Raw genomic sequence first — 27970 nt, 5'->3', positions numbered from 1 at the left:
TCACACATTTTTCCCTGACTTACTGCCAATCATGATTCTTCCAGTCTTCCTCTCTAGAGTACCTGAGGTTACAGGTGTAAACCACGGAATCCAGTTTATTGATTGAGGATGATTTGGGTGTCTCATTAGCTTTCTACCTGGTCCCTCCTGTTTTCCTTCTCTTGAGTAACTGAGCTTACAGGCTAAGCACCATGCCTAAGTGCAATCCTACTTACTGATGACATTTGAAATTAAATTTAATCCAGTGAGGAATAAGAAAGTTCAAGCTGGGTTGTTTGGCTGTCTGAGTTCATTTGAGCCCAGCTGGAGCTAGGAGTCTGAAATGAAGTAAGAAATGGCGGTCGAGTCTCCCTGTGGGAAGCCTTTCCTTCCCTCCACATTGAACCCCAGGTCTGAGAGGCTGCTGGCTTGTTTTCTCTCTATGACAACTGGAGGGCATGTGATAACCTGGACTGGATGTCCTTCAGACCATCTGAGCAAATGTTTGCAAGATGCCAAAAGCTTGTATGTCTTGAAACTGTTCAGATAAAACATTTTGGATACTTTGTGTCCAAACTCACCTTGTGTCTTCAAGTGACTTTGAATTAAGTTTACTGATAATGTCACCATTTTGAATGAGAAAAATTCCAGACAGTGTCCTTGTTTAACAAAGGAAAAGAGGTATTTGGTATGAAAATAATTGTACGTGTTCTTTTTCTTCCCCTTTTTTTCTCCCCGCTTCCTCCACATCTGTACCTGAAGTTGTGCTGTTTCATTCCCATTTCTTGGCTTCTCTCTCTCTCCTCTTCATTCCTCCCTCTACTGTCTGTCTTTTCCTTTCTCCTCCCCTTCTTCCTCTGTCTCTCCTTCCTCCCTCGCTCTCAGTCCATCTCTGCCTGAGGTAGTTCTGTTACATTCTTCTTTGTTTCTGTTCTCTGTCTCTACTGCTTCCTGAGAGTGTCCAGCAGATGACTCTTTTTCTCCTTGGTCTGGTCATAGTCCCTCCCCTCCCCTGACTCTTGTCACCTGTACCTCCAGCCACCGTGGAAGGAGGTGATGGCGCTAGCTCTCTGGTGGAAGCAGTCGGCACCGTATTGTCCAGGCCGCTGGGGGACACAGGGCAGCAGTGAGGGGCAAGCATGAGGGACTGCCTTGTCCTAACTCCAGCTGCCACCTTCCAGCTCCCGCTTAGATTCCTTAGTCACGACTCAAGAACGTTCCCCGAGCCTCTTCTTTCCCTGTTACAGTGATTGTGCATAGGCTGCAGGAGTTTGGCTAGTAGAATGTTTTTTTAGTCTTTGTTGAGTTAGTGCTGGTAGTGAGTGATAGTTCTAGGCATAGCTGCTTTACCTTTCTCAAAAGTACCTCTCTTCCCTTCAGAGCAGCAGCCCCTTAGCTGAGGTCGGACCCATGGTGCCAGGATGGGACCCCTGACCCCAGGGGTACCAGCTGTGACCTTGGCAGGTCTCTCGGCACAGATATTCCATCCTTCCCAGGAGCCTTCCAGACCTGTGCCCCATGGGCAGGGAAGCAAGTGGTGCAGGAAGTCCTGCTCATGATCTCACCTGCAGAAACGCTGGGCTTGGCACAGAACTGTGTGCCCGGCAGGAAATGCTTTGAAATTCCCGCTGAGGTTCAGCAGATGGAGCACTGAAGGCTTTGGTGCATCTGGCCAGTCTCCTCCCTTATTGAAGAAACACAGATAAAAAGAAGGCTTTGTGCCCTGAGTGAGTGCTGAGAGGCTGGCTCAGGGTCAGCAGGGTGGTAAGGCTAAGAACATTCCATGATATAAATGTACCCTCCTCCATCCCCTCCACCCCCCAAAAAAGTGTAACATATTGGCCCTGATCCAGCAGGAGTAAGGGCCTAGTGATGGAAGCCCAACCAGGAGTTCCTAACTCCTGTAGTAGGATAAAAAGCATGGCCCAGCTGGGCAGTGGTGGCTCACACCAGTGATCCTAACTACTTAGGAGGATGAGATCTGAGGATCACAGTTTGAAGCTGCCCAAGCAGGAAAGTTCATAAGACTTTCTTCTAAGTAACTACTAAAAAAGCTGGAAGTGGAGCTGTGTCTCAAGTGGTAGAACACTAGCCTTAATCAGAGAAGCTCAGGGACATCTCCCAGGCCATGAGTTCAAGCCCCAGAACAGCACCCCCACACACACACACAAAAGCAGGTGTTGATGTAATCCCAGTCACTTGGGAGACTGAGAAGGGGAGGACGGTGGTTCAAGGCCAGTCCAGGGAGGGAAGAAGAGATTTTGAGACATTTGTCTTAATACATAGCTGGACATGGTGCAACTGTCTTCCCAAGCCACACGGGAGGCTGAGATTCAGAGACTCATAGTAGCAGGCCACATTGGGGCAAGAACGGAAACTGGACAGTAGTCCCCCTGTCATCCCAGCAATGTGGTACCCCCGCTGTGGGGGGATCTCACACCCATGTGGGAAAGGTGGTGGAGCCCTGTCCTGAAAGGAACCAGCAAGAACCAGGGCTGGAGCTGTGGCTCAGCAGTACCTTCCCAGGCTAGCCAGCGAGAGCCTTGACTTCAAACTCCAGTACTGCCAAGAGAAAAGGAGGGAGAGGGAGAGAAGGAGAGAGTGGGGGAAAGGAAGGAAGGAAGGAAAGAGGGAGGTAGGGAGGGAGGGGAAAGGGAAGGAAAGAAGGCTGCATTTTGATGCAATGGAAAGGAGCATGAAATGGAACATTTAACACATTTTCTGGTGTCCAAAAAATGCTCAGTACGTGATTGCTTTAGGACTCTTTCTACCAATTGCTTTCTAACTTGTTTTCTAAAACAAACTAGAGACAATTGTGTGATTGTATTCAATTTCCACAACAGGGCAGAAGCCCAGACCCGTGCCCCAGACCTGTGCACGCTGGTCCTCAGATGGGCGTGTGTGGTGCTGGGGCTTCATGGAGGCGCTGCAGAACTGGGCGTGGTCTCAGGACGCCACCCTCCAGCCCCTCCACTTCTGCACAGGTGGTCTGGCCCTGGCCCTCACAGGGAGGGACCTCTCTCTCCCCTCTCATGTCTCTGTGGGGTGGGCAGGAGCCCTGCCCCCAACCTACCCAGAAGAGGGCAAAGTCTCAGCAGAATCTCCTGAATCTCAGCAATGGCTCCATTCTTGAAAAAATTTTGCTTTGAATATTTTATGAATGAAAATGTTAAGTAATCGTGTTGTTCCAGACATAGATTATTGATGGTACTTAGAGATTATTATCAACTTCCCTGACACCCAACATTGTGTTATCTTGGGGCCCTGGGGCCCTGATGGTATAGGGGATTTCAAGGAGAGAAGAGAATAATGCAAGCCCCAAGCTGTTAGGAAAGTGTATTAAGTGGAAGAGAAGAGGTCATCTGATGATGTTATATTGGATGCATTTAGAAGTATAAAAACACATCACAGTCTAGAGTTAACAGCAGGAACATACATTTGTCTAGTTCTTTACACTAGTGATGAAAGCTTTTAAGTTTAAAAACAAGTATAGAGAAAGCATGTTTAAAAATGTTTAGGAAGTTAAAATGAGCTTGTGACTTTAAATGAACATCATTATTCCACAATATTGTGAAATTTGGGAAATTATGTAATCACTTAATCACAATTTTTTTAAAAAAAGAACCTCAGGGAAGGTAAGGAGGGAAGGGATAGTAGGGGAAAAACAATGGAGGGGGTAACAATGCTCAATAGGAAGTGTACTCATTACCTTACTCACGTAACTGTAACCCTCTGTATAGTATCTTTACAATAAAAAATTTAAAAAAATGTTTAAGAAGTAGGTAAGATTCCACCATGGCATACCACGGCCAGGGACAAAGGGTGCAGGAGGTGATGGTGCAGCCAATCAACCTCATTTTCACATGTTCACAGAATACATCTCGGACTCAGGTGTGGCTCTCTGAGCAAGTGAACATGCTGGTAGAGGGCCACATCGCTGGTTTTGACAAATACACAAACCTTATATTAGATGATGCAGAAGAAGTTCATTCTAAAACAAAGTCAAGAAAACAACTGGATCGGATCATGTTAAAAGGAGATAATATTACTCTACTACAAAGTGTCTCCCAACTAGAAATGACCAATGAAGTGAGAAGTTATTAAGAATCTTATACAGTTTTTTTTTTAAGTGTTATTTGCTGGGGATCTAAGAAAACATCTGTTTATATTGTTTGATGAACCCCGTTGTTAGTGTTATCATCATATGATAAATAAATAAATAAATAAATGCCTCGGGATTGTTTTTATTTTAAAAAAATGCTTAGGAAGTAAAAGAAGTTTGAAAGCCATTGTTAGGTTTCACTGCTGACTGGGAGGAGCACACTGGACTCTATGCAGGCTTTCTGAGTACTTACTTATCGGCGGCTTGCTTATTTCATCCTTGGCTGAGAAACACAGATGTCTGTCGCATGTCACTTCTGTGCCAGAAGTGGAACAGAGCCAGTCCCTAGAGTCCCTGGATCACCCCACGTTCTGGGGTCTGCAGTAGTCAAATGAAGGAAAGCATGGTGATCAGCTGAGATGGGCATTTCAAGACTTAGTTCTGAGTAGTGAAATTTGGTTCCTCGTGTGTGCTGGTGTTTGTCAGTCTGTTACTGTTCCAGACAATATCAGATTGAACTCTTTATTGGTCAAGCTTAAACACAGTGAAAGGAAGTTAAGTGTGTCACAAGGCTTCCCATGTTGAAATGGGGGAGAGTTTGTTTTCTTGTTGGACCGGGTTTCTCTCAGAAGCACTGGCATTCCATTGGTGTCTTGGTGGGAAATAGGGTTAAGTGACATTTGTGTAATGCTGGACTGTAAAATCTCAGGGCCATCATTTCCCTTTCTTTAGTATCAGATTCCTTCAATTTTGATTTGGGAGGTTAACTTGATTTGTATTTTGTAGGTAGCCCAAGACTGTAACCACAAAAATCGGGCTGAAAGGATTGTGTAACGATGGCAATTTATTAACAGGATTAATTGTTAATTGAGAGCTTTGAGGACCAAAAATTAATATGTGTCTATCTCAATATCTTGAATAATTTCTTTCCTTTTTTTGGCACTGTGGGGATTTGAATAAGGTTTTCCAGCTTGCTAGGCAGGTGTTCTACTGTTGAGCCATGCCTCCAGTCCTTAATTCCTTCTCGACAAGCAGAGTTAAGCTTTGGCCTTCTGTAAAAATGCCAAAAGTCAGTGGGTTCAACTTGATTTTGTTTTTTCTTCCAGGTGAAAAGAAATGGGTTATCGCAGACAGTGAGCCAGGAGGAAAGAAAAAGACAAGAGGTACGGCCCCACTTATGGCTCCCATGTGATGCAGCTCTGTGCATAATGCTCTGCTTTTTTTATCCAACATTACTTTTGAGATTTACCAATGCCAGTGTTTGCTCATCTAATCATTTGTTCCAACCACTGTGTAGTTTTCCATTCTGTAAACATCACCTCTTAGGTTCTGTATCTATTTCCTGGGTGGTGGATGGTGGATAGTAACTTCTTCCTTTTTGTTGACATTGTGGCATACACATTTCTCTCTCTTTGTGGACAAATTGAAGAACTTCTCCAAGGTCTTAAGGACATTCAAACACTATTGTTCTTTTAAGTCATATCAATTTGGAATTATCAATTTCTGTTATATCCTAAAAATATTCAGATTTACCATACAAAAAATAATGATAACCTCCAATCTGACTTCATCAGTCCTGTCTATTCCTACCTCGTTCTTTGAGGAGTTCCAACCTGATTTGCTTTTAATGTCTCTATTACAGGATATTTTAGCAATTATCACATTAAACTTGCTCTATTGGAATGACCATTTATTCACTTTTGCGTGGGGACTATTCTGTGTAATTAATCCGGTCTTCTTAGTAGAGAAGGAGGTGTCAGTCTTCATATCTTGGCTTTGATTATAAAAGATAAAAGCTTTTGCTGCTGGAAATATTTGAAGGTCTTTGTATCCACGAACTGCCTGACATCCATGATTTTTGGTCAGGAAGGAAGGACTTTCTCTAGTCACCTAGTATTTCTTGGGTGAATGGTGCTGACAGAGTGAGACTAAGGTCTTGACATTTTACTCTTCAGACAGGGCACCTGCGGCACAGCTGAGGGCTAGACCAGCACCTGTATGACCCAGGTTTCTAATAGCTCACAGAGAAAGAGGGGAGCTGAGTGCTGAGGTTAGCATTACTGCCCTGAGGCCCAAGAGACAGCCCACCCATAGGGAGGTAGGCCTCCCCTGATCTGTGCCTCCAGCGTCCTCCTTGCTTTAGGGTCGGGATTTGCAGGCAGGAGCCCTAGAGGTCAGTGGAGTGGCGATCAGTGAGAGATCTGAAGATGACCCCGAGTCTCAGGCCTGCAAGGGTGCTACCCACCAGCCAGGAGAGTGCTCCCTGTGCTGCTGTTCTTGGGGAATCCAAATTAGATGTAGTTAAGAAGTTAGATGCATTCCTCATGCAGGGCGTTGGTGTCTGTCTGTCCACAGACAGAGCTGGCATTTTACCAGTCCCCTTATCAGTGAAACCACTATGGGCCTGACACCAAAGGCACCCGCAGAGGGGCCTTGCTCCTTCTTGAGATGCTGAGGACAGGGAGGCTGTCTGACTGGACGGAGTGATTTCATAGCCTGAGTGTGGAGAAAAGAATTCCTGTGGTTGGGTAGAGACTTTGTGGGCAGGTCCAGTTGTACCAAAGTGTTTGCCGTTCCTGACTGCAGGCCAGCCGGGTTAAAATACAAAGAGAGAAAGCACACACACAAGGCTGGAGCAAGGGGACAGCTGTGTGACACTCCCGAACACACACAAAAGGCGGGAGCAAGGGGACAGATGTGTGACACTCCCGAACACACACAAGGCAAGAAAGAGCAAGGGGATAGATGTGTGACACTCCTGGTCTTGACAGACTCCACGGCAGTGTGCTTTGGTGGCAGGGCTGAGGGGTGACCTGGAGGTTAACCCTGAGATTTTATGACATGCCTGACTTCCTGCCACAGCTCTACTCAGCAAAGGCCGGACCTCAGGATACAGAGCTGGTCATACTCTTTTTCTCTCCTCTTTTTCTCAAAAGTATCTATACAATAGACTCACGGTTTCTCAAGGTTTAGAATATATCTTTTCTATAAAGACAGTATTTTGGCAATAATTTTGCTTCTTAAGATAATATGCTATTCTTGCAGCCCAAAAAGCACGCTATTTAGTCCTTCAATTGAATGATAAGGCATTTATGTTTCCTTCCTTCTTGCCAGGCAATCTTTGAAGTCATCTCATCTGAACATTCTTACCTTCTCAGCCTGGAAATCTTGATACGAATGTTTAAGAATTCTAAAGAGCTGAGTGACACCATGACCAAAACTGAGAGGCACCATCTCTTCTCCAATATTTCAGACGTCTGCGAGGCAAGCAGAAAGTAAGTGACCAGCACCTGGGTTATCGCAAAAGGAGATGGGCTTGTAAAGTTCACATCCATTGCTCATCCAGCTGTGGTTCTCATTCCTGGAAGTGAACTGTAAGGCTGGGTTGAGTTGCTGGTGAACAAAGCCCTTAGTTATGGTCTCAGCACACAGCCACCTGATGTTTCTCCCTTTTCTTCCCACATCCACTCACTCTCCTCCTTCTGATAATGTCCATGAGACCCTTGGTTGGTTCTGCTCTGGGGTTCTGTCCATGTTAGTAAATGGCTAACAGTGGCCAGTATGTATCAGGAATATGAATTCTAGATAATCACCAGAATGTGATAGTACTTTATTTTTCTTGCATTTATTTTGTGCTTCATGTTTTCTCATAAAAAGTAGATAAAATGGTACTTGGTCATGTATTCAAAATTGTATGCAAGGCAAGTGCTTTACCACTGAGCCACCTTCCCAGCCCTAATTGTATGAACAATTATTTTGAATTTGCTTCTCTTCTCTTTTTGCTTAAATGTTTCCAAGTGTGCATGCATGATGTTTTTCTCATAAATACTTAAGTATTCTCTCTGTTGACACTATGTTAGGATCGGACAATTCATTTTGTTAGGTATGATCATTTATGATTTTATTCGATTGATTTGTGTATAGGGGAATAATAGTGGCAGTTTTAAAATTCCAAGATCCAGAGGTTCTGTTGTAAAAATCCCTTTGTGTACAGTGTATTGGCCACCTGGAAAACAACTGGAGCAAGCATTTTCTTTCCTGCTTATCTTTTTAGATAGTTTATGATTATATAAGAAAATACACCATTTTATATACATAGTGGCATACTGTAAGCCCAGCCCTCCCTTTACTTTTCCGGCACAGTCTCACAGGTCATGACACACTTGTGCCATAGTTTCTCATCCCATTTTCAGATTGTTTCACTGCGCATTTATTGAGGACCCGAGGCTGTATGTGCTATAGCTGCACCCAGGAGGCCCAGTGTACTGTTGGTGATCAATATCAGATCTATGAATTCATTAAGGATTGCAAAATGGTGTCACTCGAGTTCATCCCTCTTTGTTCACTTATCAGCTGGACTATTTCTGTGAAGGGAAATGAACCTCCAGCTACTAGTATAACCTATGACAAAGTGCAAGTCATATTACATATCAATGCTTGAGTTTCAATCTCAATTGTCTCTGGCTATTTTCTTGCTATGTTACATTTCAGGGTGTGAAGGCTCCCGCTTTAGGCCTGGCCGTGCACCACCTCTCTGCTGTCTTTGGTGTACAGGAGTGTTTAAAGACTTAGTTTCGATAGAAAGCCAGACAAAGTAAAACAAATTCAAATCTGTAAAACAAGACATGTTCAAAGAAGCTGATAGGTATTCCAAACTTATACAAACATAAAGGGTAAATATGAGCAATTTTACATATCAATTGAAACTCCAAAGAACTTAACAATTCTTACAGAAAAGTAGTCTAGTTCTTACAGCTGCTCCTTCCTCACGTAACCAATCTCCACGAGGTTTGTCTCTGTCTTCAGGGTGAGCACATATAAATGGAGTTTTGTATCTACTCCCTTTCGTAGAGAAGTGGAAATCGAATCCACACAAGTTTTCTCAGCCTTCTTTAAATTCATATCTATCACATACTGGGTTTGAACTTAGGGTTCATCTTGCTCATCTTGCTTGCTTGGCTATGCCCTACCACTTGAGCCACACCCCCAACTCAGCTTTATGCTGGCTAGCTAGAGAGGGAGTCTCTTGGACTTTGATACAGGGGTTAGCCTCATACCATAGTCCTCTAGCTCTCACCCTTCTGAGAAGTCTTTTATAAAATATGCAAGACTCTCCAGCTATTACTGTATATTTTCCATAGACTTCTGAGTTTCCATTAAAAGATAAAGCCAGAAGTATCTGTATCCTTTACACTGCTGTTTTGTTTTCACTTGAAATGCTTTACTTTGGGTAGCTGCCTGTGGTGTGTAGCTCTTGTTATCTTCCAGCCAAGGGTGTCCAGCTTCACTGGACAATCTTGTGTCAGTGTAAGGCACATTATATGGCTTACTTGAAACAGTTCATACACCGCCTTTGTAAAATTCAGAGTCATCAGAAGACTTGTCAGACTCGTTTTGTGGCCTAGTGCAGACATGCCTGCTTGTGGAGCCAAGCGTGGCTTTTCCTTCTGTGGGGACAGGGTCTCTGTGCAGCCCAGCTGCTCCTGAACTCATGTCATTTTCCTGCCTTGGCCTCCCAAGTGCTGGCATTAGAGGCTTGTGCCACTACACGTGGCACAGGGGTGGCTCGCAAGTAGAAACTGCCTTGAAGAACACTCTTTCTTCTTCCCGTCACAGCCAGGCTATGGCATATTCAGTGCAGTTGTCTGAACATTCTGCACATCCAGGTTAACAAGGGCTCTTGAGGTCCAAGGGTCCAGGGCTTTCATGGTTGCCAGTAAATAATACAAAGAGGTCCTTGCAGGAACAGATATCGCTGCCCCTGGGTGTGTGTTTATCAGTGGAATGTTCCTACCGAATTCTTTTCTCCTTTATAAAGCATTCTTTCTGTCAACACTTATGGAGCCTCCTTTTCTAGAACATTCCAGCTGGTGGTCCTGTGGCTGGTAGTCCTCTGGGGCCATGAGTGGCTGAAGGTACACACCCAGCTTGTGTGCAAATCATTCCAGGCCAGGGCATTTCCTCCCACAGGGCAGGCGTGGGTCATGGTGCAGGGGAAGGTGCAAGGGCCCCGACCAGAACCAGAACCAAGAGACAAGAAAACAGATGGCGTCCTCTCATTTTACTGAAGGATTTCACCATTGCTAATGTGGAGACATTCATTCAGTAATCAGAGGCTGGTGTGTGGGCACTTAGAGGACTTGGCAGTAAGAGGGTGGTGTGTGGGCACTTATGACAGAGCAGGGCTAGCATTGGAGGGAGGTGCTAGGGATGTGAGGCCATGAGAGAAATAGCCAGTACTTCTGGGGTCCTGCCAGCATCCCCAAAGGGAGGAAGAACCTGACTGGAAAGATCTTTGGAACCTGGATGCCTGAGGCCTTGATGAAAAGCAGAAGCATTCAGTGAAAGAAAGAATATGAGAACTCCAGAAAACTGGAGCTGGGACGTGGGTTTGGTCCCAGCTGTATTGTTGCTGTGGGTCTGGGTGGTGTGGCTTGGGTTAACTGTGGTGGTAGCAATGGGCATTTACCCTGGGGCTCTTTGCCCCAGTGACTCTCCGGGCATTAGCTGGAGGAGACCAGGACCTGCTCAGGACCCGGATCGGTCTCCCATCCCTCTGCTGTGGAAGTCTGCTCTGTGGCTGACAGGCTCATGTTCTGTCTCTGTGTCCTGGGCCTGGCACCGAGAGTGAGTCAGGATGGTGGGAAGGCAGCTGGAATCCTGCAGACACCAAGGCGGTCTGCGATTCTATGGGGTTCGGAGGGCAGAACTCACCACTCTCTCATGGCACAGGCATGGCTCCACCCAACACCTGGACAGTCTTTGTGTCCTGGGTCAGCCCTGGGTCACTGTTGGTACCTCACCTGTTCTCGACCTCCTCCCGCCATCTCACATGAAGAATTCCATGCTGCAGGATCTCTGACCCTTAACCACTGGAGAGGCCTGATCATGTGAAGTGAAAATAGGAGTATTTGGTACCTTTTAAACTTAACAACAAATAGGCTCATCACGGCCCATTATGTCTGTGTAAGAAGGTGCATAGGGACACTCCCTGCCAGCCGCTGGGCGATGGGCAAGGGTTAGAGCAACAGAAGGGGGTAATCTGACTAAATGATAAAGTGTGCACATGCAAAATGCCATGGAGAAACCCCTTTGCACAAATGATACACAAATAAACAGCAAGCCAGGTGCCAGTGGCTCATACCTGTAATCCTAGCTACTTATGAGGCTGAGAACTGAGGATCAGTGTTCAGAGCCAGTCCAGGCAGGACAGTCTGGGAGACTCTTATCTCCAGTTAACCACCAAAAAAGCCAAGAGTGGAGCTGTGCATCAGGGGACAGGGTGCCGTTCTTGAGCAAAAGCAGCCCAGAGGCAACACCTGGGCCCTGCATTCAAACTCCAAGACCAGCAAAAAGAGAAAAGAAAAGAAAATCCCACTCCCAGGCATTTATCCAAATGACCACAAATGAGGACACACTAACACTACTAGCACAACCATGTTCACTGCAGCATTGTTTACCACAGCTAAGATATGGAATCAACCCAAATGCCCCTCAGTGGATGAATGGATCAAGAAAATGTGGTGTACATACACAATGGAATTCTGTGCTTCCATCAGAAAGAATGGTACTCCCCTCTTCATAAGGAAATGGAAAGACTTGGAAAAAATTACATTAAGCAAAGTAAGCCAGACCTAAAGAAACATAGGTTGCAAACCTTCCCCCATTTGTAAGAATTAGAATGTGCCTATAAATCTAAAAGTAAACCCAATGGGTATTCACAGACTCAAGTCTTACCAAGCGAAGTCACTAGACATTCCCAATTTTTTTTTTGGCGGGGGTGGGGGGAGGGTCTAGTCGTAGGGCCTGAACTCTTGAACTCTGGGCCTGGGCGCTGTCCCTCAGCTCAAGGCTAGCGCTCTACCACTTGAGCCACAGCGCCACTTCTGGCTTTTTTCTTTTTGCTTATGTGGTACTGAGGAATTGAACCCAGGGCCTCAGGCATGCAAGGCAACAAGTGCTCTACCACTGAGCCACCTTCCCAGCCCCAACATTCCCAGTCTTAAGCCAAAGCAGAAATCTGTGGAAAAAGGAGCGATGGGTGGAGTTTGGTTGCAGTATTCCATCTGCATTGCGTTTCAACTATGGGCTTTCAACCATTCCATGGGTTTCTGACTCTGCCAGTCATGAGTGAAGGGAGCAGGACCACACAGTGTTCCTGCCTGGGGAAAGCCTTCAGGTACACACAGCCTTCCTGCCTGGGGAAAACCTTCATGTACACACAGTGTTCCTGCCTGGGGAAAGCCTTCATGTACACACAGCGTTCCTACCTGGGGAAAGCCTTCATGTACACACAGTGGCCTGGCCAACCTCAAGCCCTTGATTTAGTGTGAGGAAGAAGGTGATGAATGAAGTTTCTAAAGCAAGTTCTTTAGGGTCCAGCCGTGGCCTCCCTGTCATGGAGTGTTATTTCTAATGATTCTGTGTTTTTCTAAGCATTATTGTTATTCTATTGGATTTAACTCCTCCCAGGATTGGAAGAAAGCGATGTGTCCCCTTTTCAGTAAGGAGACTTTGATCCAGGCCAACTTTGTGGCTTTGCTTGAAGTTTGCTTCAGTGGGATTGAAACTTGTGGGGTTTGATGCTTCAGAATGCATTCACCAGAGACTGTTTGTCCAGACACATGTGTGTACAGTTTAATTTTGTGTATGTGCATGCACACATGCACATGTGCAAGAGTAAACACAAGGGCTTGAACTCAAAAAGCCAAGCTCCTGCTTGGCTTTTTACTGGCACTCTACCAGTTGAGCCACTGCTCCACTTCCAACTTTTTGCTGGTTAGTTGGAGATAAGGGTCTCACCGGTTTGTCTAGTGGGGCTGGCTTTGAACCACAGATCTCAGATCCTCAGAAATCAGCCATCTGAGTAGCTCATGTATAATATTTTAAACGCAGAGAAGAGTTTAGTCTAAAGATCTCAATGTCACTTTAGGGTTCAGCTAGGAATTACATCTCTGGAAAATTAATAGATGTTGCTTTCACCAGAGTCACATATTCACGGCTCCTGTTGGAATGTTGTTGACCTCAAATGGGGGTGGCAAGAGCATCTTGTTTCTGTGAGCATCTCAGAGTGTGTATCTCCTGGTTTCCCTGGCACACAGGGCAGGGCTGCTATCCCATGGCTTCATCACAAGCAGTCTGGAATCTCTCTCCATTTTTGCAGACCAGCCTGTGCCCCACAGTTCATAATCCGTCTGGTTAAAAAATACCTAAATGATTTATGTCCAATTCCTTAAGCTGCTTGTCTTGTCCAGTGCTCTGATGATGAATTCTGCATCAAGAAGGCACTGACTTCAGTTCATAGGTTTCCATCTCTTGGTCTGAAAAAAATTTGATGCCTCCCAAATAGACTTTGGAAGAAACATTTGCACGTCTTTTCTCAAGACTAAGTGAAAGAATCCCTTGACGCTTAGGTGGTAATTTAAGCACCAAACAGTCTTTATCAAAATTGAATTTTTTGTGAAGGATGTGAAAATACTATGTTCTTTAAAACTTCTGAGGTCACTCTCTATATTCTGAGAAGGCAAATGAAATACTGTGTCAAGTATAAGTTCAGCATTTACTGTGATCATTCTCTATAATGTTTAACCATCCTGCCTCCTCTTTGTAGATTTTAAAATAAAACATACAGTAAAATATCCTGAGGAGTGTGGATGGTGAGTGGCATGTAAAAGAGCTTAACAGATATTTTGTCTATACAATGTTTTCCTTGGATTTCAAAGGGCTTCAGGAAATGATTTCGACTTGGAAAAAAATTTGATGGAAAGAGTCCATAGAAATGTCAAGATTGGCTAAGACTGACCTGGTCACTTGTGGGGGACTCAGACAAAAGTCGCTTTGTAGTGAGAAAAGCTGTCTCTGTATTGGGAGAGCACTGGAATTCCTTTTCCAGCCGAGAAGTAATCGGAACAAATGCCCCACGGGGCACAATGGGAGCTGTGTTTATCTGCTTCTTGCTGTCCCCCCTCTGCTGTGTGTTTGGAGAAGGCCTCTGGGCTGTCTGTGTGCAATGTGTGTCCCTACACGGAATGTCCCAGGGTGCCCTCAGTGGCTGGTCTGCCCTTGCAGTACGAAGCTTGACCCCAGCTGCACTGCCTGCGGAAGAGGCAGTGCAGGTGCATGCCTGGTAAAAGTGTGCTCGTGGACTTTGCTTAGCAGTGTTCTTTGAGGTCGCTGTAGAGGCTGCTGTTGAAAGCTGTGCCACAGATTTAGCCATGTTGTATTGCATTTTTGGAGCATCTGATAGACTCATTTAAGACTCCCTGTCTGCTGGGATTTAAGAAATGGGCAGTATCAGAACTGGGCACCTCATTCTGCCCATGCCACCCCGGACCTTACGTTGAAAGACTTCTGTTTTGAACTTGTACTTTTCCCTTGTCTGTCTTCCCTGCCAATGTGTAGCTTATATCCACAAAACTACTCTTGTAATCAGGATATGTAGTCTTATAAATTTAGGATATCAGAATGTCATCTTACTCATTTATTAATTAAGCAATCAAAATACTGATATAGCCAGGCACTGGTGGCTCATACCTGTAATCTTAGCTACTCAGGAGTCTGAGATCTGAGGATCATGGTTCAAAGACAGCCTGGGCAGGAAAATACATGAGACTCTTATCTCCAGTTAACCACCAGAAAACTGGAAGTGGAGCTGTGGTTCAAAGTGGTAGAGTGCTAGTTTAGAACAAAAAAGCTCAGGGACAGTACCTAGGCCCAGAGCTCAAGCCCCACAACTGAAAAAAACATGTGGAGACTGTTCTATCATATTTCTGAGAGATACATACTAGTGCTCTAAAAATACTCTTTCCAACAGAAGGAGGGGAAATACATAATTATTAGTCTCCAGTTCTCTCCCTGTACTTGCTGCTGGAGGGAACATCTTTTCCCAGGCTTGTCAAAGGCCTTGTGCATGGAGACCCAGATGCTCAAGCTGTAGAATCTCAGCTTGCTTTACCTGTTCCCTTCTGATCACAGCGTACATGAATTCTCCGCTTTGAAGACTGGTTCCCTGGGATTCTGCTTCTCCTTCCTGAGATTGGAGCAAGAAAGGAATGTTAATCTTGTCCTCTTCCTGTGACTAGCTGCTGTTTGTTTGGAACCAACACCAGAATACCTAACAGAACCCACACCAGGCCTCCCACTGGCTGCAGGCACGTTATCTATCACCAGCTCCCACCAGAGCCTTGGTGAGGCAGGGCATCCTTTGGGTGGGCTGTGGTCCACCAAAGGTAGCTTCTCATAATGGCTTCTTCTTTTTTCTGTTTTCATTGAGCTTTTCCCTAAGACTTGCATTAGAAAACCAAGAGGAATTAAAACACATTGCAGGGCTGGGAAGGTGGCTCAGTGGGAGAGTGCTTGCCTTGCATGCATGAGGCCCTGGGTTCGATTCCTCAGCACCACATAAGCAAAAAAGAAAAAAAAAACGGAAGTGGCGCTGTGGCTCGTGTGGTAGGGCACTAGCCTTGAGCTGAAGAGCTGAGGGACAGCGTCCAGGCCCAGAGTTCAGGCCCCATGACCAGACCAAAACAAACAAACAAACACATTGCAAATACCTTGCACATTTCTGAAATGCAGCTGGAGGTCCTGCCTGTGCAGCTCCCTGTGTTCTCACAGATGTCGGCTCTCCGCCTTCCTTCCAGACACATGCACATCCTTCCTGCTTCTCCTGTTCCTCCCACGCCCCTGTCCCCACTAAGGATGCTTGGCTAGACATGGTAGCATCTTCTTCAACTTCCCTCTGCTGGGTCTTTCTAGAATCCAGCTGGCCATCCGGCCATCCGCTTATCCACCTGGAACCGGGCAAAGTGGGTCTTTGCATCACAGATGTGTTATTTTCCACACGCCTCCACTAGCTCATTGTACCCATAGGAACCCTGGCAGTCTCCCTCACCACTGCTTGTGCCTCTTGTGCACTGTACCCTGCCTTACATAAGTCAGAGCGGCCCAGGCTCCATCGAGCCATCCTGGTCTCCTGGTGGCCTGTCACCCAGATCACCATCTGCCCTGGGTTTGCCCTGCAGTCCCCGGCCTGCCCCTTGCCACGTGGGTTTATTACCAGCCAGTCTCCGGCCTGCCCTGTAACACATGGGTTTATTACCAGCCAGTCCCCGGCCTGCCCTGTGCCACGTGGGTTTTGTCGGGCAGCTTCCCAGCCTTCCCTGTGCCATTGCCATTGTTTTACCAGTGTCACCACACCTCTGACACTAAATGAATATTTCAGTTTTTTCCTCTCATGATCAGCAGGTGCTAGCTGGATGTGTACTGTTCTCAGGTGAACTTCACAGAGCCAGCCCGGCTCCCTGGAGTTTACAAGCTCAGTTCCATGAAACAGCCCTAACTTCAAAGCCAGTAGCAAGTATGGGGCCTCCAAATGCCTTGCACTTCTGTCCTGCCCACCCCATCTGCCCTACTGTAAGGCCTGATTGCTTTCTAGATCAGCTCCCAGAATGCAGGAGGTATTTTACAGTTGCCCCTATATGGTGAAGCATGCAGCTCAGGGAGGCCAGGGAGAGGGTGCTCAGGGCCACAGAGCCCCAGGTCCTCCAGGGCCTGCTGGCCTCCAGCCCCTTCTGCTGAGGAGGTTTCAAAAGGTGTTGGTTCACAGGTATGGCGAGTCCTAGGCCCTTGGTGAATGAACTCAGACTCCAGCCCTCTTTCGCCTTAGACGGGAGTAGAAAGAAACTGAGCTCCAGCCTGCCAGCTCTGACTGCCAGGCCCCATCCTGAACCTCCCACGAAGCCCCACCCCCTACCTCCTCAGCACCAAAGGGGCCCAGGGATGTGTGCCAGGAGCCAGGGCTGCAAGTCAGCAATCACCTTTTGTTCTGCCATGCCATTGACCGAACGGTGAGCTGCCCAGCTGTGAGTGCCCAGAGGGAGAGAGCGCCCCTGCTCAGCCCCCACCCAGCATGCACCTGCCCCTTGGCTGCAGCTGGACTTGTCTGTGTGGGTTGTTGGCATTATGATATCATCTGCCTGTCTGTCTCCACGTTTATCCCCCAGAGATCTGAAAAGAGACTCAAACAGATACAGGCATCATAGCAGTGTAGCTTTGGTCAGAAGGTAGAAACCACCTAGATCTCCACAAATGGATACTTGCCGGTTTAAAAATGGATACTCTCTGGTTTACAAATGGATACTTGCTGACTCACTGGTTTTATATATATTTATATATTATATACATATATGTATGTATGTGTATATATGTATATATGTGTATATATATATAGAGAGAAGATAGATAATATGTATGTAGAGGTATGCAATACATTAATGTGCATGTACAGTGTGTGTATACATAACATATGTATGTAGAGGTATACACATGTGTTACTGTGTATACACTGTGTGTGTGTGGATGCATTCACATAGCCAATCTGTCAAACCTAAATTGCTGTTCACCTATCTGTCTGTACTAAATTTCAATCTAAATAAACTATGGAAACAGTTAAATACCATGTACGTTAATGTTTTTATTTTCAGGGGAAGAACATGCAGAGTTAGATTTATTTTGAAGTTGTTTTTTCTTAGAGTGGTTTGCTTATGTATTTTCCAGCATAATAAAATACACAGCCTGAACTGCTCCCTTCTCTGTTTTGAAGTTATTCTTGAAAATAGTGACATATGCTGTTTGTTCTTGTTATTGGGGGCAGGTCCTGGAGACAGAATTTGAACTTGAGGCCTCACATTCTCACTCAGCTTTCTTATTCATGGCTGGTGCTCTACCACTTAAGCAATGTTCCACTCCAGAATTTTGTTGGTTGATTAGAAATGGTGTATGGAGGGGTTTCCTGCCCAGGCTGGTTTTGACCCACCATCTTTGGTCTAGGCCTCATGCGTAGCTGGGACTATAGATGTGAGCCAACAGTGCCTGGCTGGTTTATTTTAAATGGACCTAGAGACAGAAATGTCCATTTGAGCTTTAGGTAATAATGTGTCTGTGTGCTGGATTTGACTCTAGACAAAACCTTCATAGGCTTTTTTTTTTCTTTCGCTCTTTTTGAGTCAATGCTGTGTGTTGTTGATATTTTACGTCTCCCATTACAGCCTGGTGTGAGGTCTGTTAGTGCATATAGAAGGAAGCGTATAAAGGCTTCTCTTTGTTTTTCTCAGATTCTTTACAGAGTTGGAAGCAAGACATCAGAATAGCATCATCATTGATGACATCAGCGACATTGTGGAGAAGCACACAGCATCCACGTTTGACCCCTATGTGAAGTACTGCACTAATGAAGTCTACCAGCAGCGCACTCTGCAGAGGCTGCTGTGAGTGGGGGCCCCTGCTCGCACACTCGCGTCAGTGTTCCCACCACCCCACCGTTCCTCAGTGCTCACAGGGCCTGCCGTGAGTGGGGCTCGCCCGCACACTCGCGTCAGGGTTCCCTCCATCCTTCCTCAGTGCTCACAGATGGCAATTCATTCATCTCCTAAATCAGATTTTTTTAATTTAAATTCTAATTTCATTGTCAAGGTGATGGACAGAGGGGTTACAGTTACATAAGTAAGGTAGTGAGTACATTTCTTGTCGAACCTGTCACCCCTTCCCTCATTTTTCTCCCACTCCCCGCCCCCCAAGTTGTACGGATTATTTCCAGCATAGTGTTTTGTGAGTACCATTGTTGCATTGGTTCCTCGTTTGTCTTTTGTCTCATCATTTTTTGTTCCCCTTCCCGTCTCTAATTCAGATAAATGCATGTACAATACCTAGGGTACCAAAATCAAATACAGTGATAACAGGAGATTTCTAAGTTCCTCCTGATGGAACCTTTTCTCCCAGGGGAGAGAGGTTTTAAAGGACCACTTTGAGGATGGAGATGTTTGAGGAAGAAAGTCTGGTCTCTAGGCACTTAGGGGCTTGCAACTGGTCTCTGTCCTTGGCTTATTTTTTTTTATTTTTTTATTTTTTTGCTGGTCATGGGCATTAACTCTGGGCCTGGGCACTGTCCCTCAGCTCTTTAGCTCAAGGCTAGCGCTCTACCACTGGAGCCACAGCGCCACTTCCGGCTTTTTCTGTTTATGTGGTGCTGAGGAATCGAACCCAGGGCCTCATGCTTGCAAGGCATGCACTCTACCGCTGAGCTACCTTCCCAGCCCTGTCCTTGGCTTATTTTGTCTCTCCCCCTTAGCTGTCACCAGACAAAGTGGGTGATGGTCACTCCCCTACCCCACACTGCTAATTTAGTGATTTGCCTGAGGCCAGTTCTTAAGCAGATGGAGCCAGAAGCTCAGATTAGGGTTTTCTAACTCATCTAACCTCCATATTACCTATTCTCTGAGAACTGACTTCCCACTCTCTCCCACTTAGGTAGCTAGGGCCAAAGAGCTGAAGGGTATATGAGGAAAAGAAAAAAGATGTTCTTGAAGGTTTTAATTATGCCACAATAAAAAAGAGCCAAGCATTAAATTTTCAGAACACCTTTTCTTATGTCCCAGAGTTTTGATAAGAGATAGAGGCCACCTCATCTTTGGAAGATGGTTGAACAGTCTGCCCCAATTTGCTTTGTCATGAGTAGTAGTTGCTCCTTGCTGGAAACACACTTTGGGGAAGTGCCAGACTTTCCCCCTCCCCCAGAGATCCCAGCCCCCAACGGGGGGCTCATCAGCTCTGAGAGGGTAACCCCTCTCTGGCCCTGGTCTACTGGTAGAGGAGGGCCTCTCCGCTCTTGGAGAAGCCCCCTGGCTGAAGGCGGGCTGACCGCTGAGCACCGACTGTTCCATCCTCTCAGCACCCTCTGGAAAGGCTCTGATGGCCAGGTGGAAATCCTACAGCTGCTCAAGGCCAGGGTGTTAGTGTGAAAGTTTGTTATGCTTCAGACTTTAGCAACCAGAAGACTTGGTTGTAAGGCCAACCCGCGCACTGTGGGGTCTGTAGCAGCATCCCTAGCCTCTGTCCACTCAGTACCAGAGCGCCTCCAGATGCTAGGGCAGGTGCCCCGGGGGAAATGTCCCCCCCACACTTCCCCAAGCCCTGGGCCCCCTGACCGGGCACAGAGTTGTTTTGTGACCAGCACTGACACAGGTCATGTTTGAAAACAAAGCCTTGAGTCTCCAACTCAACAGCGCCGAGGGCTGTTCTTATTTTGCAGGATTGAAACAAGTGTGAATAGTGATGCTGTGTGTATGGGACTCCCCAGATAGGGATGTTATCTTGATTGCCTTAGTCAGACCTGGAGATGAGAACTTGTGTCTTCAGGGGTTTCCTTGCAGGCGATGTGTGAACTCACCTGTAGCAGAGCCTGGGAACCAGGAACTGAGCAGACCAGCTGGGACACCAGACTCAAATCCCAACCTTGGCAGCAGGGAATGAAGCTCCCCGCCAAGGTGGAGTTTGGGTGGTCTGGAGCATCAGAAGATGTCTTTAAATCTCAGGGAAAGCATACAGCTTCTCAGTTTGAGCAACCAAAAAGATAATTCTATGTAATTTCTCTTAATTTACTATCCCCTGTATTTCTCAATTTACTTTCAGTCCATAGCATTGAACAAAATCAAAGTTTTCGAGTCATCTCTTGGAGAAACAATCAGTGTTGCTGCTGGCCTGTTTGTCTACTCTTTTTATCCTGGTGTGCAGTGCCCGGTGTCACCTGTCCCTCTCTCCTCCCTGACCCTCTCCCTGTCCCTCCCTCCACCTCATCCCTCTTCCCAAGATATCAGGGCTGGGTAAGGGTGCCCAGGAGCACTGCACAGAGACTCAGAGACTTGGCTTCAGTCAGTCCCTGTGTCTGCATCCTGTGGCAAGCTGGACCCCTCCTGGGCCTGCTCTCGGCCTGGAGTGAGTCCTCTCCAGCCCCTCTGCACATACATGTGGCTGTTCCCACTGGAGATGCTGTGTGGGGAGATTGCTCAGCTCTGTCAGAGTGTACTTCTTACATCACCAGAAGAGGAGGAGCAGTGTTCTGGCTACTGCAGTCAGAGGTTTTCTGGCTGGCTTGGTCACATTTGCCTGGCATACTAGCACTGGGGAGCAGAAGCATGGAGAGAGAAGGTCTGCCTGGCTGTTAAGAGGGGGGCTTCTTTGTAAAACCAAAGGAGGGCAGGTGTGTTGTCTCACATTTGTGATCCTCGCTAGCTACTTAGGAGGCAGAGACCAGCAGGATTGTGGGTCAAGGCTATGGCTGTGGCCCATGTGGTAGAGCAGCTGTTTGACAAGTATATGACTCTTAAAAAAAAAAAGCAAAAAGACTCTTAATAACTCCAGTCTGATGTCCCTTCCTCAGAGTACTATCTTAGGCCAGCTTTACAAATTTCTAGTTCATTCATCTTCCCTTGCCGTTAATATTACTGAGTGATATTGCATCTTCAACCTGGAGTATAAAGATGCACACAAGCCCTCTGTGTGCCCAGGTCATTATGTGTTTATAATGTGTTTGCATATTTTCCCACAAGGGGTTTCCTTCTAATGTCCTCACATGCATATGATCTATGATCACACTCTACCCTCCATTGCGCTCCCACTCCTCCCCTCCCCAACTTGAACAAGCTTCTCTGTTCTGTGTTCACCCTTGTATATAAAGTATTTTGACCTTATTTATCTCCTTCACCCACTCTGTTTACCTCTTGCCCCCCAGGAACTCCATTCGTGTAACTCGCCTTATTTTTAGTATACACCAATTATTCAAAGTGGTTTTACCATGGTATTTCACAGGTGTACATGGCATTCCATCAGATTGAAGCTCCGATTTGCCCTGCTCTCCCCTCCCCCAGATATTCAAGCAGCTTTCAATGAGCCTCATTTTGCCATCCTCGCTCACAGGTGCACAGTGTTATTTCGGTATTATTTACCCTCTAACATTCTTTTTCTCCCCCTTTCTGTCCCCTCGGTCCCACAATGGCAGCCATGTTCTCTGTATGTTTCCATACATTTAAACATTGTGGACAAGGGGTTGCAGCATTTTATGATTCAGTTTAACTTGTGTCTGAGCTAGCAAGGGAGCCATTCTGAAGTCCATTCTGCTCTGCTTCCTTTCCTCCAGGGCTACCAATCCCTCCTTCAAGGAAGTGCTGTCTCGGATCGAGTCCCACGAGGACTGCAGGAACCTGCCCATGATCTCCTTTCTCATCCTGCCCATGCAGCGGGTCACTCGCCTGCCACTGCTCATGGACGTAAGAGCCGCCGCACCTGCCCCTAGATGCTGACAAAATAGACCCTCGCGACTCTGCCCCATGAATGCACGTCCTGTAAAGTCCCCAGATTAAGTGACAGGTCTGACCTCTTATTTCCCAGGCCTACCTAGGGCCTGTATGTTTAAAGATCAGTTCCTGATTCTTCAAATTCGACTTAATATTAGCGTGATCATCATCCTCAGTGTTGTGTCCACATTAAGTTTTTGTGAAAAGGAGGAAATAATTGACTATTGGTTTTATTTTTAATTGGGTGAACATATTGATTGTGTCTGCTTTTACTTCATTGCAGACTATCTGCCAAAAGACACCCAAGGACTCTCCCAAGTACGAAGTCTGCAAGAGGGCCTTGAAGGAGGTGAGCAAGGTAAGCGCGGCAGGACTCTGAGCCAGGCGAGTCTCTGCCTGTGTGTTTACACAGTCCATAGACTTTGGCAACATTTGCACAGTGTTCTAAAGGTTGTTGGAAACAGAACAGCATTTGCTATGCTCAAGTGCACTTGCTTTGTGGACTGTGTCAGACAGTTTACAAGAAGGAGCTGTAGCTTCCTTCTTGTCTTCTGGTGTGTGAATAGCTGCTGATTCACCCTCCCTTTCCACAAATATTTATTGGGTATCAACTGTGCTGCCAGGCATAATGCCAGGACTTGAACACTGGGCAACGGATAGAGAGATGTGGTTACTTCTCTCATGGTGTGGAAGGCAGACATGGAAGAAAATTACAGTGGTGATGGTGGGTGACACAGGACAGCACACAGTAGTGTCCCAGCTGAGACACAGCCAGAGTCTTCCAAGCCTGGAAGAGCAACGTCTCAGATTGCAGACATTCATGTGCTTGAGGAGTAAGTGCTGGGAATTATCCAAGAGAGAAGGGCCTTGGGGGCCAGCTGTGTGGGCCCCTGCCTACCATGTTGGGGAGTGATGTGAAAACTACAAATTCATGTATTGTGAAGAGATGGGACCCATTATGAATCTAGTTATGGACCCTACTATGGCTGATTTGGGAGACGATGAGCAGCCTGACAGGAAGAGGGAAATAGACCAGTACATGGGGTAAGTGTCTTGGAAATGGGTTGACTGAGCACAGTTGGGAATAGGTGTCAGGGAAATGGGGTGGATGCTCTTATTTATGCCTGGAACTGAGGCACCAGTAACAGAGGCAGGTGCTGATGAGTTCGTGTGAATATGTTGTAACTGAGGGCTTAAAACATATGCCAAGTTGACTGAGTAAAGAAGTCAGAAGCTCCCGAGAGATTCAACTTGGAGACGGGATTCAAGAGCTGCCTTCTTGGAGGTTGGGATGTAAGTGGGATTGTCTAGGGAGGGTTTGGAATGCGGTGAGGGTGAGAGCTTTGGATCTAAGGCCCACAGGGAACCAATAGTTACAGGAACCAGCAGAGAAGTCTTAGAGTGTAATAGAACAATCCAGGTGCTCACGCCTCTAATCCTAGCTAATCAGGAGGCTGAGACCTGATGGTGGAAGTTCAAAGCCAGCCTGGGCAGGAAAGGTCATGAGACGTCATGCCTCAACCAGCAAAAAGCCAGGAGCAGAGCTGGGGCTCAATTGTTAGAGCACCATCTATGAGCAGAAAAAGCTGAGTGAGAGCATGAGTCCCTGAGTTAAAACCTCAGTACTGGCAACAGTTTAGTCAATCAATTATACCAGAGAAAAAGAAGAAAAACTAGAATGGCCTGGCAAATGGCGGAGGACTTGATGATTGTTAACAGTGATTACAAAATCATGGATATTTTGAGTTAGTTTATTTTTCTAACATAAATTTCTATATTAAGAATAAGGGAAAGCCAGGTGCTAGCAGCTCATGTTTATAATACTAGCTACTCAGAAGGCTGAAATCTGAGGATCATAGTTCAAAGCCAGCCCATACAGTAAAGTCTGTGAGACTCTTACTCTTGGTGAAAAGATTGTAAGTGGAGCCTTAAGTGTTAGAACACCAGTTTTGAGCAAAAGAAGTGCAGGGGCAACTCGTTCAGACCAAATAATGCCATTTCCTTTCATTTATAAACAGTGATGGCTCTAAGGGATTTGTGCCTTATTTTTTGATTGGGCTTGGTTATAATGGACACCATGTGTCTACACGCTGCGCCCTGGACTTCTTGCAGTGGCAGTGCCCAGGTTGAGTCCTGAAAGCCAGGTGGTTGAGCATCAGGGGTGGAGGTGGGGTCAGACAAGGAAACACACATGCAAATGGCCACACAGCAGGGGAGGCCTGGAGCCTAAGGTGGGGTTGTGTGAGATTAGGCACCAGTTACCTGGGAACTCTCCTAAATCTTTGGATTTTTTTTTCTTACTGGGGATGAACTCAGCTCTCAGGGTCTCTGGCTGGCTAGGTAAGGCTTTACCACTTGAGTGAGCCCCCGGCCTTGTTTGCTTTCCTCACACACACACTTCAGGCTGGTCATCCCTTTTCAGATGCTTCCCACATGGCTAGGACAGCAGACGCATGCTACCCCATCCAGTGGTGAGTTGAGATGTGGATTTCACATTAATGCCCAGGCTCCTGTGTGTGAGCACCAGATAATATGGAAAATCTAAATGAGAGACAGAAGATACAGAGCACCACCTGTGATTGTGTCCCTCAAAATTATTTGCTAACAGAGACGACCAGAGCCTAGAACTGCCATTCTCCAGATCTTCACCTCCTGAGTGGCTAGGATTACAGGCCTGAGTCCTGTCTGAACTTCTGTCCCTTAAAAAAATGCACCCCTGGGCTTCCCAGGGCTTCATGATTTCCCAAGAGCGATCTGCATTTAGTTGTGGGGACTCTCAACCCTCCCTCTTCTGTGTTCCTAGCTGGTTCGGCTCTGCAACGAGGGAGCCAGGAAGATGGAGAGGACAGAGATGATGTACACCATCAACTCCCAGCTGGAGTTCAAGATCAAGGTAGCTGTGTTTGTCCTTGCTTGCTTTAGTGGGAAGCTCATCTAAATAAGAGGAGGTGGTTGAAGGTATTTGCTAGGTGTGGTGATGCCTGGTGACCCTGCTCTGGCAGTACCAGACAGGGCCTCTCTCGGCCTTGGAGTCCAGCCTCTCTCAGCTGGCCTTCCCCCCTCCCAATCCCCCCCCCCACTCCCCTCGCCCCAGCCCTGGAACAGTTGTGTTTGGAACTGAAGTTCAGCGTTGAAGTTTGAGACGCCTATGGTACTTTCCAGTGCCACAAAAAACAGTGTCATGAGCTGGGACAGAGTGTGTCCCAAACCAAATCAGAGCTCACTATTGCAATTCTATTTCATTCCAAAACACAAGTTTAATGATGCAGTTTAAAGCAACCATATGGTTTCCTAGTAAAACTCCACCTAACTTAGGTAACGTGAATCTAATTGATCTGCTTTTCATGGTGCTCCGTGGAAGGTAGTTCTTGGGGTGGGGTGGGGGGGAACCATGGAGAGGTGCAGGGATTCCCTTACATTATGAAAGAGGGAAACGTGGCTCTCAGCCTGGTAAAGTCAGGGCAGAGCTGGCAGCATTCACTTGCCTATGGATGTGAGTACAGATGGACACACCTGTGGTGTGGATGTACATACAGCACTCACTGAACAGAGGGGATGATTCATTCACACCTCTTAGAGATGCTAATTACACTAGTTAGATTTGCAATATCCTTGACTGCTGGTGGATGACAATGGCCAGTCATTTTCATTCAATTCATTTTGAAGATAAAAAAGTACAGGCTGAGCAGGCACTGATGGCTCAAGCCTGTAATCCTTGCTACTAAGGAGGCTGAGATCTGAGGATTGAGGTTCAAAGCCAGCCCAGGCAGGAATGTCCATGAGACTCTTATCTCCAATTAACCACCAGAAAACTGGAAGTGGTGCTGTGGCTCAAGTGGTAGAGTGTTAACCTTGAGTTGAAGAGCTGAGGGACAGCACCCAGGCCTAGAGTTCAAGCCTACAACCCATAACAAAAAAGAAAGTAGAGGCTGGAGGTGACATAATTTGTCCAAGCACAGACATTATTAAAACAAGTTGGCCAAGAACCTTCATTTTAGAATTCATCTAGAAAACAAAACCCTTGTGTCTGTCCTCTGGGAGCAGGGAGATAAGTCTGCTGGGAGCTCACTTCACTTACACAATCTTTTCCAAGTCTTTCCATTTCCTTACAAATGGTACAATATCATTCCTTTTGGTTGATTCCTAGACTTCTGTTATATATATGTACCACATTTTCTTTTTTTGTTGTTGTTGTTTCTGCTTGTGTGGTTTACCATATTTTCTTGATCCATTTGTCCATGAGGGGCACCTGGGATGATTCAGTATCTTGGCTATCATAAATAATGCTTCAGTGGTCATGGTTGTGCTGGTAGCTTTAGTGTGTGGCCATGTAAAAAATTATATTAAGTGAAGTAAGCCAGACCCAGAGAAAAAAAGGCTGCGTGCCTTCCCTCATTTATGGTAGCTAGAATGTGCCTACAAATCTACAAGTAAACACATTGCATACTTAAACAAAATAAAAATATATAAATTATACAGGATCCTAGGCATTCACACATAGTGAGACCAAAGAAGGATACATTTAGGAAAGGATCACAAAGGCGTAATAACTATGTGTATCTGATTATATAAAATAATATTTATCGAAATGAACTCCAAGAAATGGGAACAGAGGTTTTATCTTTGTTGCTGTTTTGTTTTCTTTCCCTTTTGTCTTGTTTGTCCATTTATCTGTCTTTGGGAGGGTGGGGGGACACAGAGATGGAAGGACAAGGGGTGAACAAATGAAGCAGTGACACTCACTAGACACCATGTTGAAAATGAACTACACAACTTGTGCGTGGGGATGGGAGGGAAAAACCCAGAGCAAGGAAAGGGTGACATCGTCCCCCAAAAAATGTACTCTTTATCTGACTTATGTAATTGTACCCTTCTGTACATCACCTTTTTTTTTGGTCGGTCATGGGGCTTGAACTCTGGGCTTGGGCGCTGTCCTTGTGCTCTTCAGCTCAAGGTGAGCGCTCTACCACTTGAGCCACAGCACCACTTCTGGTTTTCTAGTGGTTTATTAGAGGTAAGAATCTCATGGACTTTCCTGCCTGGGCTGGCTTTGAACCTCGATCCTCAGATCTCAGCCTCCTGAGTAGCTAGGATTACAGGCATGAGCCACCGGCACCCAGCTTTGTACATCAGCTTTGTAATAACAATTTTACAACATTTCTTTAAAACTCTGGAGCCAGCCTGGCCCACAGCTGGTGAGTAGGTAGATAGCAGACTTGAAGAACCCAGGGAGATGCCCATGAGAGGAGGGGGCACACTCTAGAGCTGAGCGCCAGGAGCACTCAGGAATTCAGGAATGGCTCCATAGCAAGCGTGCGTGCGTGCGTGCGTGCGTGCGTGCGTGCGTGCGTGCGTGCGTGCGTGCGTGCGTGCGTGCGTGTGTGCGTGTGTGCGTGTGTGTGCGTGTGTGCGTGTGTGCGTGTGTGCGTGTGTGTGTGTGTGTGTGTGTGTGTGTGTGTGTGTGTGTGTGTGTGTGTGTGTGTGTGCTTAACCTTGAAAGGTAAGGAAGAAGGGGTCTGGAAGATTGAGAAGGTTGACAGGACAGTGCCCCTGTGCCCAGGAACTGCAGACATTTAGTGTTGTACAATTAGGGTACCAGAAGGGCAGCAAGCATAACGTCTGTGATGTTCAGGGTCCAGATTGGGGGGAGTGAAGAGGAACTGGGGGAGGAGGAAAGTGAGGATGCTAGGTAAGCATGCTGCGTCAGAGCAACAAAACACTGCTGAAATACTCATAGGCACCAAGACTGAACAATGCATTGTTG

The 27970-nt window shown here is 46.4% G+C and overlaps 2 protein-coding genes across 7 annotated transcripts in view; both read left to right on the top strand.

Moving 5' to 3' along the window:
* The window catches only part of LOC138812155 (rho guanine nucleotide exchange factor 26-like), a 79093-nt gene that overhangs the window by 19969 nt on the left and 31154 nt on the right, over positions 1-27970 (top strand). For 5 of the 6 annotated variants that reach the window (XR_011367557.1, XR_011367556.1, XM_070000084.1 and 2 more), the window contains exons 4-9: positions 5188-5244; positions 7196-7356; positions 18193-18345; positions 22050-22179; positions 22490-22564; positions 25010-25099. Coding sequence is in view for 4 of the 6 variants with exons in the window: in XM_070000084.1 (XP_069856185.1) it covers positions 5188-5244; positions 7196-7356; positions 18193-18345; positions 22050-22179; positions 22490-22564; positions 25010-25099 (666 nt within the window). In the remaining 2 variants the exon portion in view is untranslated. The remainder of the gene's footprint in view (positions 1-5187; positions 5245-7195; positions 7357-18192; positions 18346-22049; positions 22180-22489; positions 22565-25009; positions 25100-27970) is intronic. The other variant, XM_070000086.1, reaches the window with a different exon arrangement.
* On the top strand, positions 3759-4083 carry LOC138812148 (small nuclear ribonucleoprotein E-like). The gene has a single exon (XM_070000074.1). The coding sequence runs from the start codon at positions 3775-3777 to the stop codon at positions 4081-4083; it is 309 nt and encodes a 102-aa protein (XP_069856175.1). The 5' UTR covers positions 3759-3774.

Source organism: Dipodomys merriami, unplaced genomic scaffold, assembly GCF_024711535.1.
Source record: "Dipodomys merriami isolate MVZ:Mamm:240054 unplaced genomic scaffold, mDipMer1.0.p SCAF_56, whole genome shotgun sequence".
NCBI lineage: Eukaryota > Metazoa > Chordata > Mammalia > Rodentia > Heteromyidae > Dipodomys > Dipodomys merriami.
Note: the sequence above shows the minus strand (reverse complement) of the source record. Positions and strands in the feature narration are given on the sequence as shown.